This window comes from Prunus persica, chromosome G5 (assembly GCF_000346465.2).
Source record: "Prunus persica cultivar Lovell chromosome G5, Prunus_persica_NCBIv2, whole genome shotgun sequence".
Classification (NCBI taxonomy): domain Eukaryota; kingdom Viridiplantae; phylum Streptophyta; class Magnoliopsida; order Rosales; family Rosaceae; genus Prunus; species Prunus persica.
The window spans coordinates 4,482,935-4,496,590 of NC_034013.1; the positions used below are offsets into that span (position 1 = coordinate 4,482,935).

At 39.7% G+C, this 13,656-nt stretch overlaps 2 protein-coding genes across 3 annotated transcripts; one reads left to right on the top strand and one right to left on the bottom strand.

Moving 5' to 3' along the window:
- On the top strand, positions 3,475 to 6,037 carry LOC18775853 (pentatricopeptide repeat-containing protein At5g46580, chloroplastic). The gene has a single exon (XM_007210267.2). The coding sequence runs from the start codon at positions 3,669 to 3,671 to the stop codon at positions 5,841 to 5,843; it is 2,175 nt and encodes a 724-aa protein (XP_007210329.1). The 5' UTR covers positions 3,475 to 3,668; the 3' UTR covers positions 5,844 to 6,037.
- Positions 6,641 to 13,656, bottom strand: LOC18777150 (protein phosphatase 2C 29). Of its 2 annotated transcripts, none has more exons than XR_002271620.1 (4): positions 11,491 to 13,656; positions 10,025 to 10,136; positions 8,941 to 9,205; positions 6,641 to 7,325 (listed from the first exon to the last, which is right to left on the bottom strand). XR_002271620.1 is itself a non-coding variant. In XM_020563576.1 (4 exons), the coding sequence occupies exons 1-4, from the start codon at positions 13,318 to 13,320 to the stop codon at positions 7,201 to 7,203; spliced, it is 2,334 nt and encodes a 777-aa protein (XP_020419165.1). In that variant the 5' UTR covers positions 13,321 to 13,628; the 3' UTR covers positions 6,641 to 7,200. The 2 variants fall into 2 exon arrangements, 1 of the variants encoding a protein (XP_020419165.1); XM_020563576.1 differs by having other exon boundaries at positions 8,941 to 9,225; positions 10,043 to 10,136; positions 11,491 to 13,628.

The window sequence follows — 13,656 nt, forward strand, 5'->3', positions numbered from 1 at the left end:
GACGCTTTTTTCATAAACCGTCGTTTGTATTACTTATATTAGACGACGTATGTTGAAAATTCGTCGTCTATATATGCCAAATACGTCTGTTTTTGTTTAAAACCCGTCGTCTCTGTTGTGTATTACTTGCTATTAGATCTTTGTTTAGAAAGAGAACAAAGTGGCTGCAGGATAAGCACAATAGCACTTTCATTCAATGGCTACGCTTCAAGGTATATGTTGTTGAATAACATATTTCTCTTTTAATTTTCTTCTTATTTCTATGTTAGATTGAATTAAGATATATGATTAATTTGCAGGTTCAAAGTAACTTGAGGAAGACAATCATGGCGTATCAGAAAATTTAAGGTGGCTAGCAGCTGGTCCAAACATGACAGTGCCATTATATAGGAGCTATCTTATTAAAGGTATTAAATTCAATATCAAGGCACAAGATGATGTGCGGACAACTCAAAATAGTGGAGTTTATTTACTTGCACATACCATGCAAGTTGCTAGTGCCAAGGATAAAAACCTAATTCTCTCAAATATGGGTTTCTATGGTGTCATTCAAGAAATTTGGGACCTTGACTACCAAAAGTTTACAATCTCAGTCTTTAGGTGTGATTGGATAGATAGTTCTGGTCTTGTAGTCGACGAACTTGAATTTACCCTTGTAGATTTGAGTAAAATTGGACATAGGAATGACCAATTTGTTTTGGCTTCTCAAGTCAAACAAATATTTTTTGTTGACGACCCGATGCATCGTGGTTGGTCGGTAGTGTTATCAATGCCTAATAGAGAATATAATGATGTTATTGGTGATGAAGTCTTAGGTGATGTGATAATTGAGTGTGAGCCATTTACTAGAGGGATGCCAAATGTTGACACATTTGATGAACTGGTGGGTGAGTTAGGCGGTCAAAATATTCGAGATGGGTGTGAAGATATATGGATTGAATGATGCTTATGTAATTGGCAGTGTATGACATTAATTTTATAATATATTGTAATGTGATTTCTTCACTTTCTACGTTCAAATAAAACACGACGTTATTGTGAACCAGTTATTCAGCATATGTACCGACGTCTTAAAGCAACGTAACAATGAAGAACCACGACGCTATTGTGAAGCAATTATTCAGGATATCACGTCGGGGAAGGATTAAGAACCGCCATGTAATTCAAAATAACACGACTCCAATCCCATAATACCGACGTCTAAAAAACGAGATATATAATCTGAACGTTAAAAAATACGACGTCATCATACATTTTCCACGTCGCAAGTTCTTTTATAAACGAAGAGGAACGAAATGAATTCCGACGGTAATTCATTATAACCGCCGTCTAATATCAATTAAACGACGTTATTTGTAATACGGCTCTCATCATAATCAACGTCGTCTATATGTTCTGTAATACGGCTCTCATTTATTTAGAACCGACGTTGTTTAGAAGTTCAACGTCGTCTATATTAATAAGTGCGTCGTGAGTAATGAATACATATAAATACAACGTCGACAATATAAATGCCACCGACGTTGTTTCGCATTCAACGTCAACTATATAAATACATACGTCGTAAATAATGACACTGACAACTATTTCCACGTCATCTTTTTTAGAAAAATCGAAGTGGAAAATTTATTTCACGACGGTTGTTTGTAAATAAGAGACGTAGTAGATTTCAATAACGTCGTCTTCTCATGTATTTAAAGACGTCATATTTTTTCTTGTCGTGAAAATTATATTTAACGGCGTAGTGTTTTAGTTGTCGTCGTTGTATGTCTATCTTGCGGCCTTGTTCTTTTAATATGTGTCATATTTTTCCTTTTTAACGACAGTGATTTGTTTGAGTTGGTCGTCTATTATCATCCTCGACTATTTTTTAGAACTTTAGCAGACTAAACACGTCTGTTTTTATTTGTTTTCGACGTTGTTGTATTTAACAACGTCTAATATTTATCGTCGTTGTTTGTTTCTGAAAATAGGACGTATAAATTTTGTAATACGACTCTCATATATTTGTAACCGATGTTGTTTCATTGTTCAACGTCTACTCTATAAATACATACGTCGTAAATAATGACACTGACAACTATTTCCACGTCATCTTTTATAGAAAAATCGAAGTGGAAAATTTATTTTACGACGGCTTTTTTTATATAGGCGACGTAGTAGGTATCAATAACGTCGTCTTCTAATGTATTTAAAGACGTCATATTTTTTATTGTCATGAAAATGATATTTAACGACGTCTTATTTTAATTTTCGTCGTTGTATGTCTATATTGCGGCCTTGTTCTGTTAATATGTGTTATATTTTTCCTTTTTAACGACGGTTTTTTTAGAGAGTTGGTCGTCTATTCTCATCCTCGACTGCTTTTTTAGATCTTTTTGCAGTACAAAGACGTCGTTTTGTATTTGTTGATGACGTTGTATATTGTAACAACGACGGTAATTTAGCGTCGTGGTTTATGAGGGAAAAGATGACGGTGGATTCCACGACCATTGAAAAACCGAATACACGACGGTGATTTACCGTCGTCTTTTTGCTTTTTTGTAGTAGTGTGGCTGTGGGATAGTTTGAGGGTTGGAGCTTGCAGGTGGTAGTCAAGGGGAATGGGGGAAGAAGAAATCGTCGGGGGAAGAGGGAGAGTGCACAGGAGGGGAGGAGAGAGAGAGAGAGAGAGAGAGAGAAAAAAAAAATGAATTTCCCAATTTGCCCTTAATTTTGACAGAAAATTTAACTAAGTTGACGGAAAAACTAATGATGCAACATGAGAGCTAATTGAAGTACCACAGTAACAACAAAACAATGAAAAGGACGAAAAGTAAAGTTTGGTCTTAATTCAGGGACTATTGCTACAATTTGTCCTACTTTTTTGTTTTTCCCTATGAAATTTCTTTATCAATGTGAATGCCCAATCTTGTCAAACTTTAATTTGATGATAGCACGTATTAGTTTTATGTGATTACTTGTGTTTGAAACCAAACTGAGTCTATTGAGAATTACCTCTTTTTATATTTATGGAGAAATGGTTCTTTCTGGGAATCATTTGTTTATGACAAAAAGTTGCCTCACTTTGTGCCAAAAAAAAAAACAAAACAATAGTCCCCTCAATCACAATATTAGATGCAAATCACTTCCAAAAAAATAACCCAAATCCTAGTTTAACGGAAAACATGTTTACTTCTCATATACCAATCTCGTTTAGTTGGTTTCGACCCAGGTCAATCTAGTCAACAAGCTTAGAAGAGCCCAAATAAGTGCACAGAAAACCACCAGCATCCCACATCGACAAAGCGTATAAATATGCATTGCTTTATATACAACAATTTTAAGCCGAAGATCGTGTTCGTAGAAAGGAGAGATGGTTGGCATCTCCCCTGACAGGGACGGGAACAGCCTTCGGGCTTACCTGTTACCACACATCCGGTTAAGGCTACCCACCCTTGTGGTGGATCTTATAACCAATTTTTTTTCCATTTTTTTCTTTGCTTTTTTAAATTTCCCAATTTTTACTTTTGCAATTCCCAAATAATTTTATTTTAGGGTTCGTTCAAATTTTGCTTGCATTTAGATAAGGTGACAAAATATCCAGAAGGTGGTCTTCCTTAGCAGTAGCTTCATTATAATAAGTTTAGGTTTCCCGTTCTTCCAAAAAATAACTCTCAATCAATCTTATGGCTGCTACTTCTGCTGTCCATTTTACTGTGAATTCCTCAGAAACAAAGAGACCCATCTTCTTCACTTCGCCGTTTAGACAAATTCCAACCAAAAGATTCAACCTTTCTTGCAGGTCCACCAAGTCTCCTCCAAAATCTCCACCAGATTTAGCAGAACCCAACAGCAAGAACAACAACAAGAAGAACGACGACAACAACAACAAAAAAAACCCATCTTTATCTTTGTCTGAGCAACTCCAGCCTCTAACCTCAACCACTCTCTCCAACCCTCCCAAAGACCAATCCCAATTGCTTTCCAAGCCGAAGTCCATTTGGGTGAACCCCGCCAAGCCCAAACGCTCTGTGCTCTCTCTGCAGAGGCAGAAACGGTCACTTTACTCTTACAATCCTCAGGTGAGAGATCTCAGGCAGTTTGCTCATAAGCTCAATGATTGTGATGCCTCTCAAAATGCTTTCTTGGCTGCTCTTGAAGAAATCCCACACCCACCCACTAGGGAAAATGCGCTTTTGATACTCAATAGCTTGAAGCCATGGCAGAAAACCCATATGTTCTTCAATTGGGTGAAGGCCCAGAATTCATTTCCCATGGATACCATATTCTACAATGTCACAATGAAGTCTTTGAGGTTTGGGAGGCAGTTTCAACTCATTGAAGAGCTTGCTGAGGAGATGGTAAGCAATGAGATTGAGCTTGATAACATTACTTACTCCACTATAATTACTTGTGCCAAGAGGTCCAAGCTTTTTGACAAGGCAGTGGAGTGGTTTGAGAGGATGTACAAGACTGGTTTAATGCCTGATGAGGTGACTTACTCTGCTATTTTAGATGTTTATGCCAAATTGGGAAAGGTTGAGGAGGTTCTTAGTTTATATGAGAGAGGGAGAGCTAGTGGGTGGAAACCAGACCCCATTGCATTTTCTGTCTTGGGTAAGATGTTTGGTGAGGCTGGGGACTATGATGGCATTAGGTATGTCTTGCAGGAAATGGCTGCTCTTGGTGTGCAGCCTAATTTGGTTGTGTACAATACTTTGTTAGAGGCAATGGGCAAGGCTGGAAAGCCTGGTTTAGCAAGAAGCTTATTCGAAGAAATGGTGGGATCTGGGCTGAAACCAAATGAGAAAACATTGACAGCGCTTGTTAAGATCTATGGCAAGGCTAGGTGGGCTCGAGATGCTTTGGAATTATGGGAACGAATGAGGTCGAACGAGTGGCCTATGGACTTCATTTTGTATAACACATTGTTGAATATGTGTGCTGACCTTGGTTTGGAGGAGGAAGCTAAGAAGCTTTTCGAGGATATGAAGCAGTCGGAGCATTGTAGGCCGGACAGTTGGAGTTACACGGCAATGTTGAACATTTTTGGGAGTGGAGGGAATGTTGATGGGGCAATGGGGTTGTTTGAAGAAATGTCTGAGTTGGGGATTGAGCTGAATGTCATGGGGTGCACTTGTTTGATTCAGTGCTTGGGGAAAGCTAGAAGATTCAGCGATATGGTTCGAGTCTTTGGTGTTGCAGTTGAAAGAGGGGTTAAACCAGATGATAGGCTTTGTGGGTGCTTACTGTCCGTTGTGTCATTGTGTGAAAAAACGGAGGATGAGGATAAGGTCCTCTCTTGTTTGCAGCAGGCTAATCCCAAGTTGGTTACCCTTGTCAAAGTGCTGCAAGATAAGAAACTTGGGTTTGAGACAATTAAAGATGAGTTCAGGGATGTTATTAGTGGCACGTCGGTTGAATCCCGGAGACCCTTCTGTAATTGCTTGATAGATATATGCAGAAACAAAAACAACCATGAGAGAGCTCATGAGTTGCTCTATCTGGGAACCCTATACGGGTTGTATCCAGGTTTACACAACAAGACTTCGAGGGAGTGGTGTTTGGATGTTAGGTCACTGTCCATTGGTGCAGCTCACACTGCACTTGAAGAGTGGATGGGAACACTCTACAAAATTGTTCAGCGTGAGGAGGCGTTGCCGGAGTTGTTTTCAGCCCAAACGGGTACGGGAACACACAAGTTCTCTCAAGGGCTGGCTCATTCCTTTGCTTCTCATGTGGAGAAATTGGCTGCACCATTTAGAAAAAGTGAAGAGAAAGCTGGTCGTTTTGTGGCGACCAGGGAGGATTTAGTATCTTGGGTGCAGTCACAGGCTCCATCTACAGCCATCACAGCTTAGCTGTTGGACCAACTAACAGTCATCCTTCATCAATGCTTATATGTATGTTTATACTTGTGTAATTTCTAGTTTTTTACACCCTCGTTCAAATGTGAAATGTATTATCTTATTTGGATCGATGTATATTTCACAACTTTTTGTAGCCCTAATTTTTAAGCATGAGATCCATATATAACTTTAAAAAGCTTTCACAACTGACCTGATAAGGTTTCATCTTCATATGGTAATAAAACAAGTCTTACAATAATCTTTTTTTTTTTAAAAAAAAAAAAAAAATAGAAACGGAACTCTATTTTAATCTAATCTAAACTACGGCAGGGGGTAGGGTGAGAAATTCGAACTCAAGTGCAAAGTGCAAAGTACATCCGTTCTACCCAACTTAGCTAAGCCCATGTATGCATCTTACAATAATCTTGTAGTCTGATTTATTAGTCTCAACACAAATTTTCTTTTGTCTTAAATCAATCCAACAGTAGAAACCAGATTTCCAAATTTGTTTTCATGGCAGTTTCTTGCCCCTTCTTCTTTTTGGTCAAGATTTCCTGCTCACCTTTTTTTGGGTCAAGAATTCTCTCACTTTTAGGTTGTGCTTGCCACCAATTACCAAGCAACCTTTCTAATTTCCTTTACTAATTTTCCACCAGATGTTTTGACTTCTTCATGGTGAAACAAAACTTTAAAAGGCAACATAAATTCTACACAAGAAAGTTATAAAATTTTGAACTCCTGTTATCTGTTTTGACTTCTTCATGGTGAAACAAAACTTGAAAAAGCAACATAAATTCTACACCAGAAAGTTGGTAAAATTTTGAACTCTTGTTATCCGCAATGGTGGAAAACCCACCTTCAAAATTACAGATGCTCAGTATTGACAAGGGAATGCTCAAAGTTTTCAGTAAGTAAATCTGTACCCCAACCAATTTACAAACACATTTTCCGCTCTGGAAAAGAAGAAAAGAGAGGCACAGATGAAATCGAAGAGCCTCCACCTATGCAAATTTTCTATTTTTTTTTCTTTAAACAAAAAATGAAGAAGTCTAAAAGAAAAGGGACAAAAAGAAAAGATTTCTTTCCCCTAAAGAGCATTTCCCCCAACAACCTCACATCTGCAAAATCTCATTTTGTCCTGAACCCAATATTTTTGCATCTATTAAGTATTGGATGATATCTAACATCAGCATTTTGCCATTACCATCCGTATTAGTTGTATGCTTATGCTGTGAGAGAACAAAAACCTAATGGACCCATGGAACTGTCAGCAGCAAAGCTTTCCATACTGCTTGAAGAATATCTCTAGCTGAAAATTGAAATTGCAATGTCCCCTTTTTATAGAGAATACTGCCTGTGTATAAAGTTGTCAAAGGTACTTTCCTGATGACTTCCAAATTCTTCCTTCAAGCGATATAACCATAACGGTGACATCGTCATGGTACTTCCTGCGGTCTCCTTGTGGGATGTCCAGTAATTCATGGAAATCCATTCCTGCAAGCCAAAACAGTTCCAGTTTAAAGCTAGATACCCTGCAGAATTATATACAGCGACCATGGCCAAACTCAAAAGCAGAGACAAAATCAGGAAAAACAAAAAAGAACTAAATGTAGTGGATCAGTAGTCGCTACTGCCAATTTCTATTCCACAATCCAACTTTATCTCTTCGTTTTACATGAATCTAATGAAAACAAAGATCTTCTCACCTAAAGAGTACCAAACCTGGTGCAAGAAGTAACTTCATCTTCCTTCTATTTAGCCCTCTACTTAGAGATATAAAAATGAAAGTTTCTTCAGTTACACAAGTTCAAAGTTTTAAAAACAAATTAAATATTCTCCCCAGTTTCAATTTAGGATGAGACCAGTGAAAAGTTAAGATCTACTATCATTTCCCATTACAAGTATTTGGCAGTCTATGTTTTAGGGAGGCCAAAAACCTAAACCCTTAGGTGCATAAACCTAAAAGGCAAACCCTTCGTAGAACTCCATTTATCCACCAATAACTAATGCTTCAGCAGTCTGGGTAATCACTCAAGGGAAAAGCACAGGGAAAATTCTAACTATTACTGAAATCTAATATAAATTATCAGTATACGCTCATAGGCACCTTCACCGCACTCATGCACCGAAGGACACATGTATGCACATATACATGTATATCTCAGCAAAAGAGATTTTATTTGTTAAAGAATAGAAAATTTTAAATAAGCGACCACTTCCAAGTACTTAAACCTTCCCCTCTTCGTTTTCCCTCTAAAAATAAAATATGATAATTTTATTGATGAAAACTGAACAGGAGACAGCAACAGTGAGCAAGCAGTGCACTGGAGATACAATCAAAACCCATTTTTTGGATTTCTTTTTTTAAAGAAAAAAAACTAAAAACCTATCAATTAAACCCAGACAACTAACAGCATTACATCTGACAACCAAATACCATTAAGGTTTCCCAGTTGACAAAAGAAACAGCATTCCCTAAGAAAAAGAAAGGAATATGTCTAAATTCATCAGACACTGAAGCCCAAAGATCCACCTCCACCCCAAATTGAATCAAATAGAACTCTACATAACACTATAACTTATCCTTGACAAGTTTTACAAATTAGAACTTAATTTTGAAGAAAATGCAAATAATTTCTATTAAAAAGAGGGAAAAAAAAAGACCATATGCCTTCATCCTGTTAGCCCAATAAAACCAAATTGTTTCGGCAAGAAGAGGGAGGAATGCTCCCTTTCTGTATCCTGCACTTCCATACAGAAGTGCTTATAATACTGCCATTGTGGCCTTTTGGGGAGCACAAATAGTGTTGTCCTTCTGTAATCATGAAATATGACATACTAACTACAATTGAATCCAAGTACAGATATAGGTGCAAATATGAAAAACATCACAATAATAGGGTAAGGTCAAAACTATGGTCAATGCAGTTATCTCTTCCTGAGGGTAAGAATTTCCGACACTAAAGACTAGTGCCTGCATCCTAACACCTTCTAAGTCTTGCACTATTCTTGCACGACCGCTCAAATCACAAAACAAAACAAAAAACAACAAAAAGTATGCATAAACAATTTACACAATATAATAGGCAGGATAACTGGTGAAACATACCAGCTTTCTTTGCAGCACGGAAAAGAAGCTCCTCTATCAGGTGTTGTGCAGGGTCTCCATCTGGGAACTTCTCCATAAAATTTTCAACATGAGAAACTACTTCCTGATTGCTAAAATACTGATACAAACCATCAGACGAGAGGATTAAGAACTGATCACTAGGACAGAGTCTATGGTGACGGAGAGAAGGCAAACATGATATGTATGGTGTGGTACCAATGTACTCATTTCGAAACATTTCCAACAATGTGTCATTCCATTTGGGCTGCACCAAAAATGCAGATCACATTATTACCTACTGTAAAATATTTTTCACACTGGACTCTGCATCCACAAGTAGTTGTACATCGAAAGTTTCATGCAGCAGTCAAAAATCATAAACCATTTAGTAGCATTTTCCTTCAGATGCTGTTTTTGTTTAATTATACCAAAGAAAAGCAATTTATCTTCATATTGATTGAGCCATAGAGCAAAGTATTTTGCACATGGTATGGCCAACATATGTACACAATTGAAGCTGACTGTGCACAACCTGGGACAGTTGAAACTATATATCAATAAGAGTTATCATGTAAAGTCGCTCAATTAATGAACAGGGTAACTCATGCCACAACTTTCCAAGATATGCATACAGGATCATGCACGGATATGGAAAGTTATGAAGAAAAAATCAGCATTCCACTCCCTCCCCTCATTTGCAGACAAGGAAAATATGCACATTCGTCACTTGCAAGATTTAAGCTAATGTTCAGGTTCTCAAGTCTATGAAGTAAGCACCTTCAATCAGTGTACCTCCTTTATAACAGAATGATGTACCACTATCTTATACTCAAATTGACTCAATTAGTTTTTCTTTTCTCCATACGATATATAATTTAAATATCTTAAGCAAAATGAAGAATAAGCCAATCTTGGTGAATTAGGAAGCTGGAAAAACTGAATGGAAACAGATAATCATGACAATTTTTTGGCCTCTACCAGACACTTAATATTCTTAAGTGTATGTACCAGCCAAAAAGAAATGACACCAAACCATGCAAAAAAGTGAAATTTATTGGGCATTTAACAAGTGTATCTGTAGGACCTGTTCAGAAATCCTGCCCAAATGCTCTGGTAACTTTAAGACGACCTTTCACTCTATCATTGACAATACAATGTTTGTCATCTGGGTGTTCATTCTTGATTCTTATTACTTCCTGCATAAGGTAAACAAAAATGGTTTAAAATAAAATAAAAATAAAAATAAAAAATAGTGATATGAGCTAAGTTGCATCAACATGGACAGGAAGCTAACCAAGGAAATAATAATAGTCACCAGAGGACACTATGGGCAGGAAAGAGGAAAGTAAAGATTAAACCAACAAGACAAGGACAAAGCAGAACACCCAAACAACGCCACCAATGAAATGACAAAAATGAGTGCCCAGGAGCATTGTTATTGAGAACTAAAAGTAACATTCTGGAATGCTGAGGTAACCAGGAAAGTCGCAGAAAACCCTCAATAATTATCAACAAACGTACATCAACTATAGATCCATGAGGGGACATTACACATTCAAGAAAGCACACAGGAAACGAAACCTGCAAGGAAGCTTCCACATCGTCCCTATCCATTGGGAGAATACGTGACGATATGGAGAAATGACAAGACATCTAGATGGGAAGGGAAAAGGAAGCTTCTTCAGTTCTTTCAGCCTGCTGTCCCCACCCCCAGGAGAAACAGATTGCTGAGGTTGATTAAACAGGATTAGGTTCAAGGAATGGAAAATACGATGAGGAACAACAGTCTGGATATAGATTGCCAATGAATTGGGATTCCTTAAATTTTCCACATGTTTCCTAACACTTTAAGAAACATCAGAAGATAAAGGAACAAACAGAGACATGATTAATAAAAACAAAGTTCACCATTCACTTCTGCATGTGTTGGATTCATATGGAGCATAAGACCAATGTGGCATTTTCTAAGAATAAAAAAGGAGACCTCTGAAGCATAAACTGCTGTGACCACAGTCAGTGCATTCAGGAATGTGCACTGTATAAGCCATGAAAAGCAAATAAATCTGATGTCAATACTTTCTTCACCTCCAGCAAGTCAACAAAACCTAAAACACATAATTGGAAAGGCATAATGCAATCAAAGAAGTCGCAAAGTATGAAGTAAATAAATATTTATCTAGCTCTAACAGTCAGAAGACTATCTGGCATTAAGCACATCGGCAAGAAGTGTGCTTCGACCAGTGTACTTTCTCTCAACAACTTGACATACAGAAGAAGTTAGAATCTGAGACCAAGATGCATGAGCAGGAGATAAAATTGCAAAGCATGTGCTTCAAAATTGTTAAGGAACAGAAGAAACTAAAGGAACCAAGAGACCATGGAAAATAACCAACTGGACTTATGCCTTTCAAAACATTGTTTATACAAGTGAGTATTCTTCGTTTAAAAGAACATTAAAACACACCAACTCATCAGGCAAAACAATCTCACCAAATAGGAATGCGGTACCACGAGAGCTAAGGCAGCATAAATAATGACAAGAGAACTTACTTCTTCAATGCTCGTGCTGTGGTCGGTGGACAGCTGCAGTGCGGTTAATTTCATTGCCTGAGTAGGAGCCTCATTGGCCACAGCCGAGGACGACTCAGTTATATCCTCAGCGCTCAACCCATTATCCTTGTGCCCTCTTGATTCCATGCTTGAACCACCTTCTTCAGGCTCATAATGAGCAACAATTGCCCGACTATCCCCTAAATTCATCACATACACATCCTCATCCCTCATTAGCACAACCAACAAACACGACCCCATCAAAGCAAGTTCCGGATTCGTATCAAGAACCTTATCAGTCATCTCCAAATAAGCATTCTCAGTCACTTGTAAAGCCCTTGACAATGCACTCAATACCAATTCGTGATCCACCGGACCCTCCTTCCTCCTCCTACCAGTTGGAGCAGACCTCTCCTCCACTGTATTCTCAACCTCAACCTCCTCTTTATCCTCCAAACCAAACCTCCATGGAAACAACTTCCTACCATGACCCTGACCCTCTTTGTGCTTGGACAATCCCTGTTTCAATTTTGACAGCAAAAGCCAGCGTCTACTAACTGCAGAACCAGAACCCTCATTGCTCACTGTAAGTGCGTCATCGACAGAAAACGCAAACCTCTCAGAACCCGAAAGGTCAAGCCCGTCTTCAGCCTCAGCCTCAGCTAGCAATTCCCAAAGCCGCCGCCTCCTACCCTCCGATTGAAAGGTCACTCTCTTTGTCCGATCAGCTTCAGCCAAGGGGTTCGAATTCGAATCATTTCCATCAATTTTAACATCTACAACAACTTCACTCTCTGTAGCTACATTTGGTGGGTTCGTGTTATTGGCTTCTTCGGTTCCTGGGGCTTGATCATCTTCATCAACCTCCCAAAACAATCCCTGAAGCTCATTGTAAAATGCACGGTAGAGATTGCCCATCAAAAATTCCGGCGCATCAGGTCCGTTAAACCCATCGTAAATCCCAACAAACAACCAACCTTGTTCTTCCGATACAACCACATGTACGCGATCCTCCCCCGCTTTTCCAAGAGCCCACTGGACATTTGTCTCGCTCTTGGGCTCCGCCTCGTCGCCAGGCGGCGGTGGGCCCTCCTTCCGTCCAACGAAATTGAGCACCGGAACCACCCAGGGCCGCTGCTTCTTCTCCGAGAAGTTCCGGTACAACGCCTTCCGAATCCCCGAAATGCCCTTCTTCCGCCTCCTTTTCACGTATAGGCCGCCGAGCGGCGCCGAGAAGTGAACCTGGCCGTCCGGTCCATGCGCGTTCGGGTTCGGGTCGAGCGGACCGGAGAGGGCGCCGCGCTCTATTGGGCCGGAGAGGAAGAACCCAGCCCGCTCCATTGGGCCCGAGGGGTCGCGCTCGCCGCCACGTGGCACGGGCTGAAGAGGCAAGGCGCTAAACGACGACGTACTCTCGAAACCATTGACTATGCTCCCCCGGACTCCACCTCCGAAACCACCGAGAACACTGTCAGTGGCATCGTCGTAAATATTGTCAAGCTGGAGGACAGTTCTGGGAGTGGAGCTATTAGCACTCACGGAAGCCCCAGATATGGCTTTGAACCCGGTCTCGTGCAGGCCGGGTCGGGTCCTCGCGCCTGGCTCGTGAGAGGGAGAGAACCGGAGCGAGTTGGAAGGGGAAATGAAGCGATCCGACTGAGTAGGTGAGAGGAAGCGAGCTGAGGAGCGGACGTAGCAGAAAGAGTGGCCTAGGGTTTCGTCCAACGGCTCAGAGGCCGCGAAGACGACGTCGTTGTGGTCTGGGTGGTGGTGGTTGGTCCGGTGAACCGGCCGGAAGCAAGAGGAGAGGCTCGAGACTCCACTTCCCATCACATTTGACTCGCTTCCGCTGTTTGGCTACCGAGAAAATTGTCTGCTACACGATTTTCCGGCAAAGCTCAACAACCCAAATAGCACCATTTAAAAAACGAAAAATAAACAAAAAGAAGAGAGAAGCAGTGTGAGAGAGAGAGAGAGAGAGAGAGAGAGAGAGAGAGAGAGAGTAAACAGAGAGAGAGAGAGTGGCAGTGATTTTATATATTTAGTTGAGTAGACTGACTGACCTCGTTTTTATAGAGAGAGAAACACTTTGTCTCTCTAAAAAAAATAAAAATTTCTAAATGTTTTTTATTTTTTGTTGTTGGGTGCAGTTGTTGGCTCCTCTGG